At 58.2% G+C, this 15,608-nt stretch overlaps 1 protein-coding gene across 1 annotated transcript in view; it reads left to right on the top strand.

The window, feature by feature from the left end:
- Nucleotides 1-1,007: 1,007 nt before the first annotated feature.
- Nucleotides 1,008-15,608, top strand: part of MOV10L1 (Mov10 like RNA helicase 1) — a gene marked incomplete at its 5' end in the record, with an annotated part of 22,899 nt that continues 8,298 nt past the window's right edge. Inside the window, 12 exons of the mRNA XM_084878308.1 lie at nt 1,008-1,104; nt 1,938-2,122; nt 6,055-6,217; nt 7,728-7,840; nt 8,181-8,368; nt 10,206-10,346; nt 10,503-10,720; nt 10,996-11,128; nt 11,897-12,091; nt 12,826-12,940; nt 14,490-14,667; nt 14,810-14,880. Of these exons, the coding sequence (XP_084734434.1) occupies nt 1,008-1,104; nt 1,938-2,122; nt 6,055-6,217; nt 7,728-7,840; nt 8,181-8,368; nt 10,206-10,346; nt 10,503-10,720; nt 10,996-11,128; nt 11,897-12,091; nt 12,826-12,940; nt 14,490-14,667; nt 14,810-14,880 (1,797 nt within the window). The remainder of the gene's footprint in view (nt 1,105-1,937; nt 2,123-6,054; nt 6,218-7,727; nt 7,841-8,180; nt 8,369-10,205; nt 10,347-10,502; nt 10,721-10,995; nt 11,129-11,896; nt 12,092-12,825; nt 12,941-14,489; nt 14,668-14,809; nt 14,881-15,608) is intronic.

The following is a 15,608-nucleotide window of genomic DNA, read 5'->3' on the forward strand; positions in this document are numbered from 1 at the left end:
CCCGGCTCAGACCTGTAACCCAGGTGCGTCCCCTTGAGCGGGAGTCGAACCCGCGACCCTGCCCCCGGGGTCGACGCTCCAACCACGGAGCCTGGCCAGGGCTCGGCGATAGTGTGACTCCTTGTCTGACACGGACAGACCCCGGACAGGAGGTGGCGCACGGCCTCGTGTTGCCCGGGAACGTGCAGGAGCCCGGGCGGGAGACGGTGGTGACAGGAAATGTGCCCGCGAAGGAGCCCGCAGCCGCGCCGAGCTCACGGCGGAGGCCACCCGCTGCGAGTCCACGTTCCGGCGCCCGGGCCTCGGGCAGGCGGCTCCCGCCCTGAGGCAGCAGGAGACGGACACCGCGGCCTGGGCACGCCGGAGGGGACGGTCCGGTCCCGGGAGCAAAGACGCAGCCGCGACCCGGCGAGTTCCCTCCTGAGAGCAGCGAGTCTGACGCGGAAAAGCTGCCGGCGTGACGCTCTCGGGACCGGGAGAACCGGAACAAGGGCCGCATTTGCAGAAAAGCATCCGGGACCCCCGCACCAGAGAAAGGGCGGGAACCGAGGCGACGCCTGACAGCAGCCAATGGGAAGGAGGCCAGGGGCCCACCTGCGCGAAGCCCCGCCTACCAGCACGTGCCAAGGGCAGGGCATGACATCACTCCCACACTGCACTGCGCCTAGGCACAATAACGGTCGCCAACGGCTGCCATCGGCTAACGTGGATCCCATTGGCCAATAGCGATGGGACATGGGCGCAGGCGCGGTCTCTGTGATTGCCATTGGCTAAATCCCCGAGGCGCAGGCGCAGTCCCAGAGTGGGGGGTGCAACCCCATTGGCCAAAGGCAAAGGGGCTCTGGCGCATACTCCAGTGCGGCAACCCTATTGGCCAAACTCCACGAACAAAGTGCAGGCGCAGGCGCAGGCGTGGTCACCCCATTGGCTGAGGGCGGTGAGAACGACGGGCCACGTGCAGGCGCCTCAGGCAGCTGGACGGTTCCCGGACGAGGCTGCGGCCAGCCATGTTGCGCCTCGCGGCCAAGGTGGTGGCCTTCTTCTGGAGGAGGGCGGACAGCCCCGAGGAGGAGACCGGGCTGCGGAGGCTCGAGCCCGCGGAAGGTGCCTCGCGGGCTGTGGGCCAAGGCCGGGGTTGCGGGCGGTCCCCAGGAGGGAGGCCTCCCCCGGGAGAGCACGGTCAGGGCAGGGCCCTAGTCGACCTCTCACCTCCCTCGCAGGCGCGTCCTGGCTCTGACCTGCGGACGTCGCCCCCTCCCTCCGGGCTGTCTGCACCCTGTGGACTTGGAGAGGCAGCTCGAGCCCGGACTCCTCTCCAGGGGCCGCTGGGCGGATGTAGCCTGTGCTCCCAGGTGTCTCCGTGTCTGGGAAGCCGCAGGGCAGGTGCAGGGAGGGCCCAGGACGCGGGCTGCCGCAGCCTTGCGGCCAGCAAGTGGGGAGAGTCCCCGGACCCCCCAGGCCAGGCCTGGAATCTTTCGTTTGATGAGAGAAACAGTTTCCTAATGCTGCCCCCGAAGTCGTTGGTTTAAAAAAAAAAAAAAAAAAAAAAGACGGTAGGGATAACAAGTCCCCGGATGCTGTATCATTAACCAGCCTGCGCCACCTCCCGGGTCTAGGCATCGCGCCCGCGTCTGTCCCGCAGGCAGCTCCATCGGTGACGTCACCGCGCCCCTTTTGTGTGTGTTGGGGGGGGGGGGGCGGGGAGCAGGCACGAGACGGTCAAGGACCCTACCGAGGGTTCCACGTGGCCTTGGAAGAGCTGGCGATAGAGCACCAGGCAGCCTGCCTCCCACACGCAACTTCCTGGACTCGCCCCGGGATGGGGAGGGACGCCGCAGCCCCCTTGGGTGCCCTGCACCCCATCTCCCTCTAGCCGCGCGGAGGTGTAGGCAGGCTTGTGCCTGTGGTCAGTGGATCTGCCTCATGTATCCCTCCAGGTGACACCAAGTTGAAAACCGTCCAGGGCGTGGTGACGAGGTACTGCAGCGACTACGGCATGATTGATGACCTCATCTACTTCTCCAACGACGTGGTGACCAGCAAAGTGCTCCTGAACGTGGGGCAGGAAGTGATTGCGGTGGTGGAAGAAAATAAAGTGTCCAATGGCCTGAAAGCCGTCAGGGTGAGGCTCGCCTCGGTGTGGGCGCTTCCTCGGGGGGAGGGGGGGGTTCCCGTGCCATCCCGCTCAGGTAGCCCCGCCCTGGCTAAGGGAGAGAGTGGGTATACCTGCCTTTGTTCTGACTGTGGTTTCTGTTCAAAAAAAAATCAGGGGTGGTCACTGTAAATTGAACACCATAGAAATGTGTAACTGGTAAGTTTGCCTATGTTTTATAGTGTGGAGATGAACACTGTTAACATTTCTATCTTTTAATCTTCAAAAGGTATTGTTAAAAGGAGTAGTTATTGCCCTAGTAGTTGGCAAACTGTGGCTCTTGAGCCACGTGCGGCTCTTTGGCCCCTTGAGTGTGGCTCTTCCACAAAATACCACTGCCTGGGCGAGTCTATTTTGAAAAAGTGCCGTTAGAAGAAGTTTTAAAAATGTGGCTCTCAAAAGAAATTTCAATCGTTGAACTGCTGATATTTGGCTCTGTTGACTAATGAGTTTGCCAATCGCTGCCCTAGCCAGTTTGGCTCAGTGGATGAAGTGTCGCTGTGGACTGGAGGGTCCCAGGTTCGATTCCGGTCAAGGACACATGCCCAGGTTGCGGGCTCAGTCTCCTTGGGTGACATGCAGGAGGCAGCCAACCAATGATGCTCTCTCATCATTGATGTTTCTCTCTCCTCCCTCTTCCTTCCTCTCTGAAATCCATAAAATAAATATATTTTTTAAAGTAGTAGTTATTGGACCCTGTGCTATCTAGTTAGCAAAGACAATTAGCGGATTCTATTATTCAGCAACTTTTTTATTTACAAACATATTTTTGTAATTTCTTGGCAGTAGAATTGTTAGGCAAAGGTTATGCACGTTTACATTTCCATGGTCGTCGTCTGATTCCTCCCCAGTAACATGGCACTCATTTGAACTCTCGGGAGCAGGTGCAAGGCCCTTCGTTACACAAGGTTGACAGGAGGTGGGTGTCCGCACTTGGGAATCTTTGCCAACCTGATCAATGAACAGTTATCTTGTAATTTTATTTCTCACTTGAATTTTAAAATAGTTTGATATTTCACCACTTTTTTCCTATGGAATATTTTTGTGTCCTTTGTCTATATTTTATATGGGGCTCAACTTTTTAGTGAAGATTCTATTTTAGGGAAATTAGATCTTTTAAAGGAAAGTTAGTATATGAAAGTGTTACAAATATTTCCCCCAAGATTATCTTTCGGCTTTGTTTCATAAAGGTTTTTTTGCAGTTAAATGTGTCTGTCTTTTCATTGTAGCTTCGGAGCTCTGTAAGAAACCTCAGGCTGGCCAGGAGGTCACGGTTCGATTCCGGATCAGGGCACCTGCCTGGGTTTTGGGCTCCATTCCCAGTGGGGGACGTGCAGGAAACAGCTGATCCATGATTCTCCCTCATCATTGATGTTTCTCCCTTCTCTCCCTCCCTTTCTCTCTGAAATCAATAAAAAAAAATTTTTTAAAAATTATTAATCCAAGAGCATGGCCATTTTCATCTATTCTAAGAGTTTTATAGTTTTAGCTCTTGAATATAAGTCTTTGATGCACTTTGAGCTAATCTCTGAGTCTGGTATTGGGTAAGGGTTTGACTTCATTCTTTCATATGTTGGTATCCAGTTTTCCCACCATCATTTTTTAGAAGTCTTCACCATGGGAAAAGCCCTTTCTACATTGAATGGTCTTGGGACACTGGTCAGGTAGTTCAGTTGATTAGAACAGTGGTAGGCAAATCGCGGCTCTTTGGCCCCTTGAGTGTGGCTCTTCCACAAAATACCATGGCCTGGGTGAGTCTATTTTGAAGAAGTGGTGTTAGAAAAAGTTTAAGTTTTAAAAATTTGGCTCTCAAAAGAAAATTCAATTGTTGTACTGTTGATATTTGGCTCTGTTGACTAATGAGTTTGCCGACCACTGGGTTATAGTGTTGTACCATTACACCAAGGTTGTGGGTTAAATACCCAGATAGGACACACAAGAATCAATCAATCAATGCATAGGTAAGTCGAATAACAAATCAATGTTTCTTCCCCTCTCCCTCTGCCTGCCTCCCTCCATCCACCCATCACTCCCTCCCTGCCCCTCTTTCTCTGTAAAATAAATATGTTTTAAAAGAAAATCAATTGACTATATATGTCGTTATTTATTCCTGGAACCTGTGCCTGTCCTCATGCCAGTGCCGGTGTTTGACGACTATAGCTCTGTAGCAGGTTTTGAATTCAAATGTGGAGCTTGCAGCTTTGTTCTTCCTTTTCAAGATTGCTTTGCTATTTAAGGCCCCTGAGAGACGCTATGAATTTTAGGAGTGTTTTCTATTTCTGTAAGAAGGTCGCAGGACTTTTGATGAGGATTGCAGTGAATTTCTAGATTGCTTAGCATAATATTGGCATTTTAATATAAGTCTTCCAGTTCATGAACACAATGTCTTCCCTTTTCTGTCTTTAGCTTCTTCCAGCCACTAAGTCTTCCACCTCCTTGGTTAAATTTATTCCTAAGTTTCTTTTTGATGTTTCTGTATGTAGCAAATTGGTGTGTGTTTTTTTTAAATATATTCTATTGATTTTTTACAGAGAGGAAGAGAGAGGGATAGAGAGCTAGAAACATCAATGAGAGAGAAACATCGAATCAGCTGCTTTTTGCACACTCCCTACTGAGGATGTGCCTGCAACCAAGGCACATGCCCTTGACCAGAATCGAACTTGGGACTTTTTAGTCCGCAGGCTGACGCTCTATCCACTGAGCCAAACTGGTTTCGGCGTGAATTGTTTTTTTAATTTCACTTTTTGGAATATTCATCACAAGTAATTTTTTTCTTTGTTGGTTAAGGTATTGCATATGTGTCCTTATTCCCCACATAGCCCCCCTCATCTCACTCATGCCCTCACCCCCTGTTGTGTGTGACCGTTGGTTAGGCTTATTTGCATGCATTCAAGTCCTTTGGTTGATCTCTCCCCCTTACTCCGACCCTCCCCTAACTTCCCTCTGAGGTTTGATGGTTTGATCGATGCTTTTATGTGTTTTTGTTCATCAGTTTATGTTATTCCATCACAAGTAGTTTTTGTGTGTTGATTTGTATCCTTCAACTTTGCTGCATTCACTTATTAGCTGTAACAATTTTTTAATGGAATAGTTAGAGGATCTTTACATATAAGATCATGCCATCTGTAAACAGATAAATTTACTTCTTCCTTTCCAGGTTAGATTTCTTTTCTTTTCTTTTTTTCCTTGTTGCTCTGGCTAGACCATCTAGTAGTGCTTTGGGAGCGGCAGAAAGAGGCATCCTCATCTTGTTCCTGATCTGAGAGGAAAGGCTTTCCGTGTGTGTGTGTGTGTGTGTGTGTGTGTGTGACAGGGGCGGGGATGTGCGCAGGATGTTGTACACATGGCCTCATCGTGTCTGTTCCTAGTTTGTTGAGCGTTTTTTTTTTTTTTTAATATTTATTGATTTTTCACAGAGAGGAAGGGAGAGGGAGAGAGAGCTAGAAACATCGATGAGAAACATCGACCAGCTGCCTCCTGCACACCCCCCACCAGGGATGTGCCCGCAACCAATGTACCTGCCCTTGACTGGAATCAAACTGGGACCCTTCAGTCCGCAGACCGATGCTCCATCCACTGAGCCAAACCGGTTTCGGCTTGCTGAGCGTTTTACCATGAGAGCAAGTTGAGCTTTGTCAGAGGCCTTCTCTGCACCCAGAGGATGGCTATTGTTTCCGGGCTCTTCCAGCGCGGTGTGTCACAGTGATTTCCTTTGTGAACCATCCTTGCCTTCTGGGATAAGCCCTCCTTGCTCGGCAAAATCCTTTTAACAGTTTACTGCATTCAGTTTGCTCATATTTTATTGAGGATTTTTGCATCTCTCTTCATAGGAGGTATTCATCTTCTGTTTGCTGTTCCTATGGTCCTCTTATTATTCTTTAACAGATGTTTGTCTGTCTCAGGTGGAAGCTGTTTCTGATAAATGGGAAGAAGACAGCAAAAACCAGGGCGAAGGGCTGTCTGACTCCAGCCCCCGAGTGCTGATTGGCTGTGTGACATCGCTGATGAAGGGTGCTGGCTACATCAATCAGACCACATACTTCTCTCTGAAGAACGTTTGTGAAGGTAAGCTGCGTGGGTTTCTCCCTCACAGTAATTAACAAGCGGGTTTCTCCATTTGTATGTCTTGGATTCGAGATGGTTATGCGCATCCTTGAGAGGGTCAAACCAGGACACGTTTTGTCTGTGGAGAGAGCCTGAGACTGGACGTCTGTCATCCATGCTCATTCGTGGAAAGCAGCCACCGTTTCTGAGTAATTGTTCCTTTCACATAATTGCTGTTGCTGCAGACACACAGAGGAACTGTTGTTTTCAGGCACTTCACATGGTTTAAGTGGGACTTGGGGATAACCTTGTACCTTCCTGAGAACATGTGCCCACGTGCAATCGCGCTTGTTTCAGCTGATGTAAGATTTTGTTTTCACGCCTGAAGAAATAAGTTGTCAGTGCCCTCAGCTGGGTTTACCTCGCAGCCGTCTGGGGTGCTGCTGCGCGCAGTGGTGGGAGGGCAGCAGCAGGGGCGCCGAGACATCGCTCTTCCTCCCGAGCAACCAACCGTCCCATTCGGAATCCAGCAGGACCTGGCAGAGCTGTCGGACGGGGTGAGGGGGTGCTTTCTGAGCTGAACTCCAGCCACAGGCCCTGCAGGTCTCACCTGGGACTCCAGCTGGGCTACGCTGCCAGAGGCATCAGCTCGTCCTGCGGAGCCGGCTGTCACTTTCCCGGCCACAGAAGCTGGGAGCACATTGATGGCTGGCCTTGGGCGCCCAGAGTGAAAGGGGCAGGAGGCGGGTGCAGTGGGTGTCATCACCAGCTTCCATAGAAACAGCTCGGTGTCCACTGCCGTGTTGCCCTGTGAGCCTGTTACTGTCAGGAGTGTTTATGGCAAGAGCACCAGGAGGCTGTACCTGGTGGTGGCTTTCCACGGGGCACCACAGCCAGCCTGCCCACACGGCTTTCCCTGTCTTGTGTCAGGACTGCATTTCATGCCGCTGAACTGCCCAGCCTGCCAGAGGGGCGGTGGCACCTTGCACCCTGCAGCCCGTGGCACAAGCCCCCGCACGGCTGCCTGGCATGCCACAGGGCTGGCCGGCTGCCTGCTCCCACCTGAGCTGGCAGAGACATCGCTGCCAGCCCTCAGTTCCCCTCCTCCCCAGCACCTGGGTCCCTGAGTGGGAGGGTACTCACTGCGCCTGGCAGAGCTGGCAGGGACGGACGTCGCGAAACCGTCCGCCGCACGTGCGCCCACACCGTCTAGAAGTTGGGGGTGATGACAGGCCTGCTGCTGAGCTTTGGCTGCTAATAAAACTTGGGTTTTAATGAAAAGTGTGGGGAATATCTGTAACCAGGTGGGCTGCTGAGACTGTGCCCACCAGCTTCGTGGCTGCCCAACCGTGGGCCTGCCTGGCAGGGCGAGTCAGGCTGAGGGGAGGAGGCCTGCAGCCAGGTGGGTCTGGGGGAGACTCGGGGTAACAGTGTCCCTGTGGACAGAGCACCAGTGCCCCGTCCCTTCCGAGGGGCTGGACACTGCGGGCGGGAGGGCGGCCCTGGGTGACGCTGCCCTCCTGCCTCGGAGGTTTCGAGCCATGCAAGGGCGACTGGGTGGAGGCCACCTACTGGATCCGGCCGGGCACGTGGAGCAGCGAGGCCCTGTTGGTGAAGCCGCTGCGGTACAAGCGTGTGGACAAGGTAGTGCTGGCCTCGCTGTCCCAGCTCCCGGGGGCACTGGTGGTTGCCGTCAGGTGCAGTGTTGGCCAGAGAAACACATCTGGTGGCTCTCCTGGTTTAGTCGCAGGGCCATGCCCTGCTGTGGGCAGTGGGGTGCAGGACTCGGGCGAGGGGGCTGGCAGCATGTGAGGGGCCTTGCCTCTGAGGCCCCACAATGCGTGATCTTCGGGGCATTGCTTGTGCTCTGAGAGCAGGGTCCCTACTCCCCCCGAGGTCCGGCGAGGGGAGACAGGGTCACAGGCCGTGGTTGGGGGCCAGTGGGCCGGCAGGTTGGTGAGGCGTCTGCACGCTGTGCCTGCAGGTCTGCATTTCCAGCCTCTGTGGGAGAAACGGGGTGATCGACGACTGTGTCTTCTTCACCCTGGACTCTCTGAAGCTCCCCGAGGGGTACGTGCCACGAAGGTACGACGTGGTCAACACCGTGGTGGTGGAGAGCAGCCAGTCCTGCTACATGTGGAGGGCCCTGTGCGTGACCCCCGTGAAGAGACGGTGAGGACCCCTGGCTGGGTGAGAGTTACCTCCTAGCCCCGTGGCGTCTGTGTCCACGCCTGGGGGAGGAGGTGGGCGGGAGGCGTCTCCCCCGTGTTCATGGTGTCCATCAGAGGCCGGCTGCAGGCTCCCTCCTGTCTAGGTCTGGCCTGGGTGACTCCTTACCTGGTGGGCTTGCACCTTGCTCGTCAACACATTGGCGTTTTGTGGGGCACACTGGGCATGCCACCTCCTATGTGTCTGACTCGGTGTCGTGTCCTGTATCGCCACCGCCCACTTCCCAGGTGGTGGGCTCCCAGGAGAAGCACTGGCTCTCCCTGCCTTTCCTCAGCACCCACTTCCAGGGACCTCACCACCCAGGGCCCCCGTGATGCCGCTGTCACCCATCTCCTCACTAAATGCAGGCTCAGCCTGGGCGAGGGGTGTCTGTAAGGGGCAGGACGGTGGGCGGGACTGCGCTCAAGCTGTGGGAGTGCTGGACATGGCCTGTCACTCCAGCCTGGCCTGTCCTGTCCAGCTCAGGATCATGGTCTCTGCCGGATCCGCCCTGTTCTCTCCCAGTGCTGACCTCAGCACATGCCGTGACTTACTAACTACGCTTTCGGGGGGCGGTGGGGGGGTGGCCCACAGGAGCACCAGCTCTGCTGTATGCGGAGGGGGGTGCGCCCAGGCCCCTGGCAGGGCCGGTCCCTTCCTGCTCAGCCTCCTCAGGCAGCCTGGGCTGCAGAGTCAGGCAGCCGTCCAGGGGTTGCTGTCCTCGCTGGGCCTGCTCCACGAGGCTCCTCCCTCGTCTGCTCAGAGCCGTCTTCCCGGGGCACTGGGAGGCCCACCCTCAGTGCTGGGCTGGCTGTAAGCTGGCCCCGTCCTTGAACTTGGGTGTCCTTTGCCCCTCCAAGTGGGGCTGGGGGCTGAGGGGGGAGGAACTTGCTGGACGCCTGTTTGGGCAGCACAGGGTCAGGGCTGCTGCCTGTGTGCCAGCACCGTCCCAGCCACAGGAGCAGGCCTGGCACCGAGAGGCCATGCCCTGCCCCCCCCCCCCCCCCCCCCCGCTCCCTGTCTGAGCGTCTGCCCTGCGCGTGCGTCCAGATGCCACAGTGGTAGCCACTCAGACCACCATCCGGCCACCAATTCCCAATTCAAGTGTCCACAGCCCCGGAGTCCCAGCGGCTCCAGTGCTGCCCCTGCGGCCATGGTCCTGTCGGCACTTGTGCAGGAGAGGAAGGAGGGGGTGGGAGGCCTGTGTAGTTGGGGAATTTGAGGGGCAGCGGCCAGCAGGGGGTCCCTGGTGTGTGAGACTGTCTGCATTGGATGTGGGTCGGTAATGCCAGGTGTACGTTGCAGAAGGCTGCGCTCTGAGTGCCCCCCCGGGGGGGGGGGGGCGGGCGGGCGTGTGTCTGGCAGGCCTCCTGGAGGCGGTGCTCAGGAGAGCAGTGTCTGTGGGATAAAGGGAAAGGGGTTGGGTAGGAAGAGAACTTCTCCTTTAATTGTTCAAATACTGTAAAGCCACAAAGAGAGTTTGAAAGCCCTGATGAAAGCCTGCTGTCCCTAATAACCAACAAACACCCACCCACCTCCCAGGCCCAGGCCCACCTTCGCGGTGCCCCCACGGCCTCGCCGCCGCCTCCTGGAGCTTGTAGGACTGTCACTCGCCCTCAGGGTGGCTGTATCCTGGCGGGTCCTCAGCACCAGGACCAGCCCAGTGTCTGTCCCTCTGGGCGGACTGCCCCTCACCCAGCACCTTGCCCTTTGGTGCCTGGGAGGAGAGGCAGGTGGGCAGGGGCGGGGCGGAGGGGGGAGGCAGCCTGCAGGGTGACGGGCACTCTGTGGGACTCTGCAGAGAACACGCGTCTGCCGAGGCCCCCGAGGAGACCTGCGAGGCCCTGCTGCTCATGAACAAGGGCGGCGTGGAGGTCACCAGTGCGACCAGCTTCGGCACGCTGCGGGAAGGGGGCAGCCGGAGCCTGGTGGTGTGCATAGAGTAAGCCCCCTCCCCTTCGGCACTTTCCTGCCGTGGCTTTCCCTTCGTGAAAGTGCTGCCCACAAAACCTGCTTGTACTTACGAAGGCCTCGGCGTCCCACGCCCCCGCTCCCTGGGACTGCCCTGCGCTCTGCGCTGACGGCAGCCTCTGTGCAGGAACAAAGGAGACGTCCCTCAGAAGCTGGTGAGCTGCAAGCTGGCCGGCTGGGACAGGACCAGACAGTTCCGGCTCCACTTGCTGCAGGGGACCCAGCACGGCCCCCCGGCACCTGCTGCTGACCCGGAGACGCGGGAGAGCTCATTAGACAGCTGCCCGGACAGGGCCTACCAGACGGTGGAGAGCAGTGTGGCCCCCAGCAGAGCAGTCTCCCCAGGTAGACGGGGTCCTGCCAGAGCCCCCCAGTCTGGGGACCCAGGGGCCCTCGATGCTCTGGGCTCTGATTTGGGGCTGGGGAAGGGACCGAGGTAGCTGGTGACCCCGAAGTGCATTGGACATGCTGCTTCCTGCAGACAGTTCTGAATTGGGAGAGGCTGCCTGCTGTCAGCTTTCTGTCCCGTCCGTAATGGGTGTGCTTGCGCATCCATATGGGAGTCCACAGGCATGGGCCACGGCCACCACCAGCTGACCGCCGGTCTCCTGTCCCCTCAGAGGACTGTGCCTGTGAAGGAGAGGAGGAAAGACGCGGACTGGACGGCTCAAGGGGGCAGGTCACGGAGCCGGAGCCCAGTGGGCTCATCCCTCCCGGAGGAAGGGCCCTGATCATGGTCACGTGTGAGGCCAAGTACGTGCTGCTGGGTTCTCCGGGAGTTTGATTGGGAAATGTATCTTTCAGGTCCCGTGTGTGGTCCTTCTGGGTTCAATTTATAAACAGGGTTTGTAGCTCTTTTGATGGGACAAACTCAATAGTGTTGGTGGAGACGGTGGCTTGAGTGAGTTCAGCTGTGAGGCAGTGACCCCCTTCCCTGATTGTGAGTGACAGAGGACAGCCAGGCGCCCTCAGCCTGGCCGCCTCCCCTCTGCCTCCTCCTGCATGTCCCGAGCCCCCGCCACTGCTGCTGGGTGCCTGTCGGCTGGACATTTTGGCCCCGGTCTGCAGTCTACATTTGCTAATGAATTGTAAATCTGTTTGAACGTGGATCTGAGTGAGTGTGTTCCCGCCTTGCTGTGAGCCCAGCAGTCTCCAACCACAAGACCTCAGGGCTCCTTCAGCCGGCATGTGTGCGGCAGCCTCTCCGTGACCTCTGGGATCCTGGGGTGTGGGGCGGGGGCCCTGGGGTCCAGGCCACAGCAGTAGTGCGGGCAGGAAGCAGTGAAAACTGTGTCTGGTCGGGCCGGACGGTTCTGATTGAAATTTGGGAAAACTGTTCTGAGGTTGGATAGTTAAAGAGGTGACTGTTTGGGATGCTTGGCTGTCCTGGGAGCACATGGCACTGTTACTGTGGAAAGTCCCTTTTCCTGCAAAAGAACTGTTAACCACAAAGGCCTCTGTCCCCAGAGCCGACTGCCTCTGCACGTGGAGGCCCGCACTGACATGTCTTGTCTGTCCAAGGACTGCCGGCCGCTGCAGGGAGCTCCTGCTGCTCTGCTTCTCCAGCTTCCTCATCGGGCGAGTCCTGGATGTGGGCGTGGTGAGCGCGGAGGAGGCGCTGATCGCCATACGCGAGCCCTTCCTGTGGAAGAAGTCCAAGAGCCCCCAGGCGCCAGCGCCCACGAAAACGACAGTGGTCGTGACCACGCAGAAGAGGTACCGTGGCAGGAAGGACCGCGGTGTGGCCTCGCGGTGTGACCGCTGGCCGAGGGGAGGTGCTGTGTGGGGGCTCCTTCCACCTTTACTTAGGGGGATGGTGTGTTGATACAAAACTGTCTGCAGGTAGCTGGGGTGCACCCCACAGTGCGCATGAGGACGGGGAAGGGGGGCTGCCTGCCACGCCCCGGCCACCACTTCACCACTCAGGTCCCCCCACCTCCTGTGTTCCCGACCGCCCGCCTGCCTCCCAGGGCGCCGTCCTCACCGACGTCGGGTGCCCCTGTGCACTGAGGCAGCTGCACCTGGACATGCACCGCCGCTCTTCCCTGGTCCCCGCTCCCGGTTTCCCCTCCCTCATCATGTGGCGCCTCAGGTTTGCCCACAGCAGTGGTGGTGCTCTTCCTGCTCGTGGCCGACGAGGTGACGCCCGTAGCAGCCCCTCCCAGGGGAGGCAGAGCTGGAGGGGACAGGCGAGGAGGCAGGCCGGGCGGAGCAGCCGTCAGCGGCGCACTCAGCGCTGTGGTCCCTGTAGTCAGGGTGCGGGCCCCCTGGTTCCCAGGGTCCTGTGCATCGGCCGTCCCTGCTGCGGCGGGGAGGGTGGCCCGCAGTAACTGTCGGCGCCCGCTGACGGGCAGCGGCAGCCGGGTCGTCCCTGCAGTGACCCATGGACTTGGGTCTGGCACCAGAGGTCTGGGAACGAAGAATCATTTCCAACTGAATTTCTTCCTCAGGAACTCAAGACGCCAGCTCCCAAGTTTCCTTCCCCAGTACCCAATCCCCGACCGGCTGAAGAAGTGTGTGGAGCAGAAGATTGACATCCTGACGTTTCAGCCGCTGCTCGCCGAGGTAGGAGGAGCCTTGGCTGCACGTGCTCTCCTGGCCACGGGCTCCGTGGCCTCGGGCACCGTGGCCTTGGGCCTTGGGCCTTGGGCCGGAGGAGGGGTGTCGGCCTGAGGCGGGCCCCGGAGTGTGTGCATGCGGCTGCTTCCCTGAGGAGCTGGCCACTACAGCTCTCAGCTGTCGTTCCGTTTGGTGTGAATAGTCACAGGTGAAGGCCTGAGCCCAGCCCCTTGCTGCCACAGGAGCCTCAGGAGCCTCCATCCTCTCTCCGAGGCGTCTCTGCTAACGTTGTCAGAAGTTTGACATCTGAGTGTGTTTTGAACTCAGTGACACGTGGTGTCATTTTATGAGGCATACCGGTTCTTGTTAAGGCATTTAGAGAGTCCTCGCTGACCTTTCCCGGTTCCGTGGGCCTGCGTGGGCCTCCTGGGCACTCATTGGCTTTGGTTTTGGAAAAGTCTGAGGAGGCTGCTCCCACCCGGCCACTCCTGACAACTCACCTGCTCTGCCTCCGGCCTCGGCTCTGGGCACACGGTGGGCTCTGTCGCTGCGTCTACGACACGTCACGGGGCACGGGCGTCCGTACCATTTTCTTCATGGTCCTGGGGGTTTTTCTCACACCCATCCCTGATATTCAGCTCCTTTCCTCTCGCCACTTCCCCTCTGCGCTGGGTTTTTGACAGGTTCTATTGCTGCATCTTCACGTCTGCTCGTTTTGTCTGTCTGTCTGCGCATACAAGCTCAGTCGTGCCTCACCTTTTTTATTGTAACATAAAGGACGCGGTTAGGCGAGGCTTTCACTCCTTTCTCCAGAGTGGGGCACAGGCTTTGCTGGGGCTGGGTTTTCCCTCCTCATGGGTCAGGTTCCGCCTTCCAAGCCAGGAGGTCTCATGTGGCTGCCAGACAGCCTGCATTTCCCCTTGTTGAACTCAGTTTTGGGGCCCGGTGAGTTACTCTGAAAAGCCAGATACTTTCCTGCATCAAAGCTCATTAGGTGGGAACAGAGGAGCACTTGGGAGCTGGTGCCCTCTGACCCTGCCCAAGGCAGCCTATTGTTCAGCTGTGTTGGCGCTGGCAGCCGCTGTCCAGGCCCTGTGTGAGCTCTGGGAACCTGCACACTCCACCGGTGACAGTCTGCTCCTGGAGATGTCGTTGGGGTCACACCTAGGGTGCTGTAGAGGCCAGGAGCGCTACTGAACACCCTACGATGCAGGGGAGGGTCCCGCTCTGACTGTGGTGCCAATGCCGCCAGGCTGGGAGCCTCCTGTTCTGACGACGCTGCTCCCACATGGAGCACTGCCCCTGGGCCTCCCTGAACCCCTGCTCTACCCCACCACCCAGGCCACCCAGCTCCTGGTCCTGTCCTGTGCCAGGGTCTGCCAACTGTCCAGGTTGCCGTGGGCGGTGGGCTCACGGAGACACGCCCCGCCCTCAGAACCCTGTCCTGCACGGCCCGTGGTCACTGCAGTCATCCCTTCCCGTGTGGCGTGTCAGCTGCTGTCTCCGGGGCATGGTGCTCCCGTGCTCTGCGCTCACGGCGTGCTGGTCGTTTCAGCTTCTGAACATGTCCAACTACAAGGAGAAGCTCTCCACGCTGCTCTGGCTCGAGGAGATCCACGCGGAAATAGAGCTGAAGGAGTATAACATGAGCGGGGTCTCCCTGAAGAGAAACGGGGAGTTACTGGTGCTGGAGGTCCCTGGACTGGCTGAGAGCCGGCCTTCCCTGTATGCAGGTGGGCATGAACCCGCCGGGGAGGAGCGGTTTAAACTGGCACCACGTGGTTTGGGTTAGAATGTCACTTAGGGCATGGTCAGGGCCCAGCACCTGTCACCTGTCCTGACGCCGTGTGAGGCGGCGGGTCCTGTCTCCTCTAGGTGACAAGCTGGTTCTGAAGACGCAGGAGTACAACGGGCACGTTGTCGAGTACATCGGCTACGTGGTGAAGGTGAGGCGCCGGCAGGAGGTCCCCCGGGGTGAGGAGGCGCAGGGAGGGAGGTCCCCCGGGTGAGGAGGCACATTGGGGTGGGGGGGGGGGGGGAGGAAGGTCCCTCGGGGTGAGGAGGCAAGCGCAGGGAGGGAGGTCCCCCGGGGTGAGGAGGCACATTGGGCCGGGGGGGGGGGGGGGGAGGTCCCCCGGGTGAGGAGGCACATTGGGGTGGGGGGGGGGGAGGTCCCCCGGGGTGAGGAGGCACATTGGGCCGGGGGGGGGGGGGGGGGGAGGTCCCCCGGGGTGAGGAGGCACATTGGGCCGGGGGGGGGGGGGGAGGTCCCCCGGGGTGAGGAGGGCACCAGGCGGGAGGGTCCCAGATGTGAGGAGGGTGCAGTGGGCCGGCAGGGGCAGTTCCCCACTGGAGGCGACGAGCAGGGGCTTCTGGGAGCCACCGTGTGGAAGGTCATTGTGGAAGGCCTCGGGTGTGAGTGTGGGTTGGGCCGAAGGAGCTGCGGCCGACAGAGCAGGTGCGTTTCCAAGCGTCGGGCGTGATGGCCTTTCCTCCCTGTGCTCGCGCTCCTCCCAGAAGCGGGGCTTCCTCTGGGCGGCTGTTGCTCAGGAGCTCTGCCAGTCGTTGGGTGGGTCTCGGCTCACTTGGTTTGTCTTTCACTCTGTGCCTTCCTGCCTGTCTCCCGTGTTTCTGAGGGACAGTGTCCTCAGGCCTGACCCCGACGCTGGCTGTG

This window comes from Pipistrellus hanaki (genome assembly GCF_964339955.1).
Source record: "Pipistrellus hanaki genome assembly, chromosome: 3".
Classification (NCBI taxonomy): Eukaryota; Metazoa; Chordata; class Mammalia; order Chiroptera; family Vespertilionidae; genus Pipistrellus; species Pipistrellus hanaki.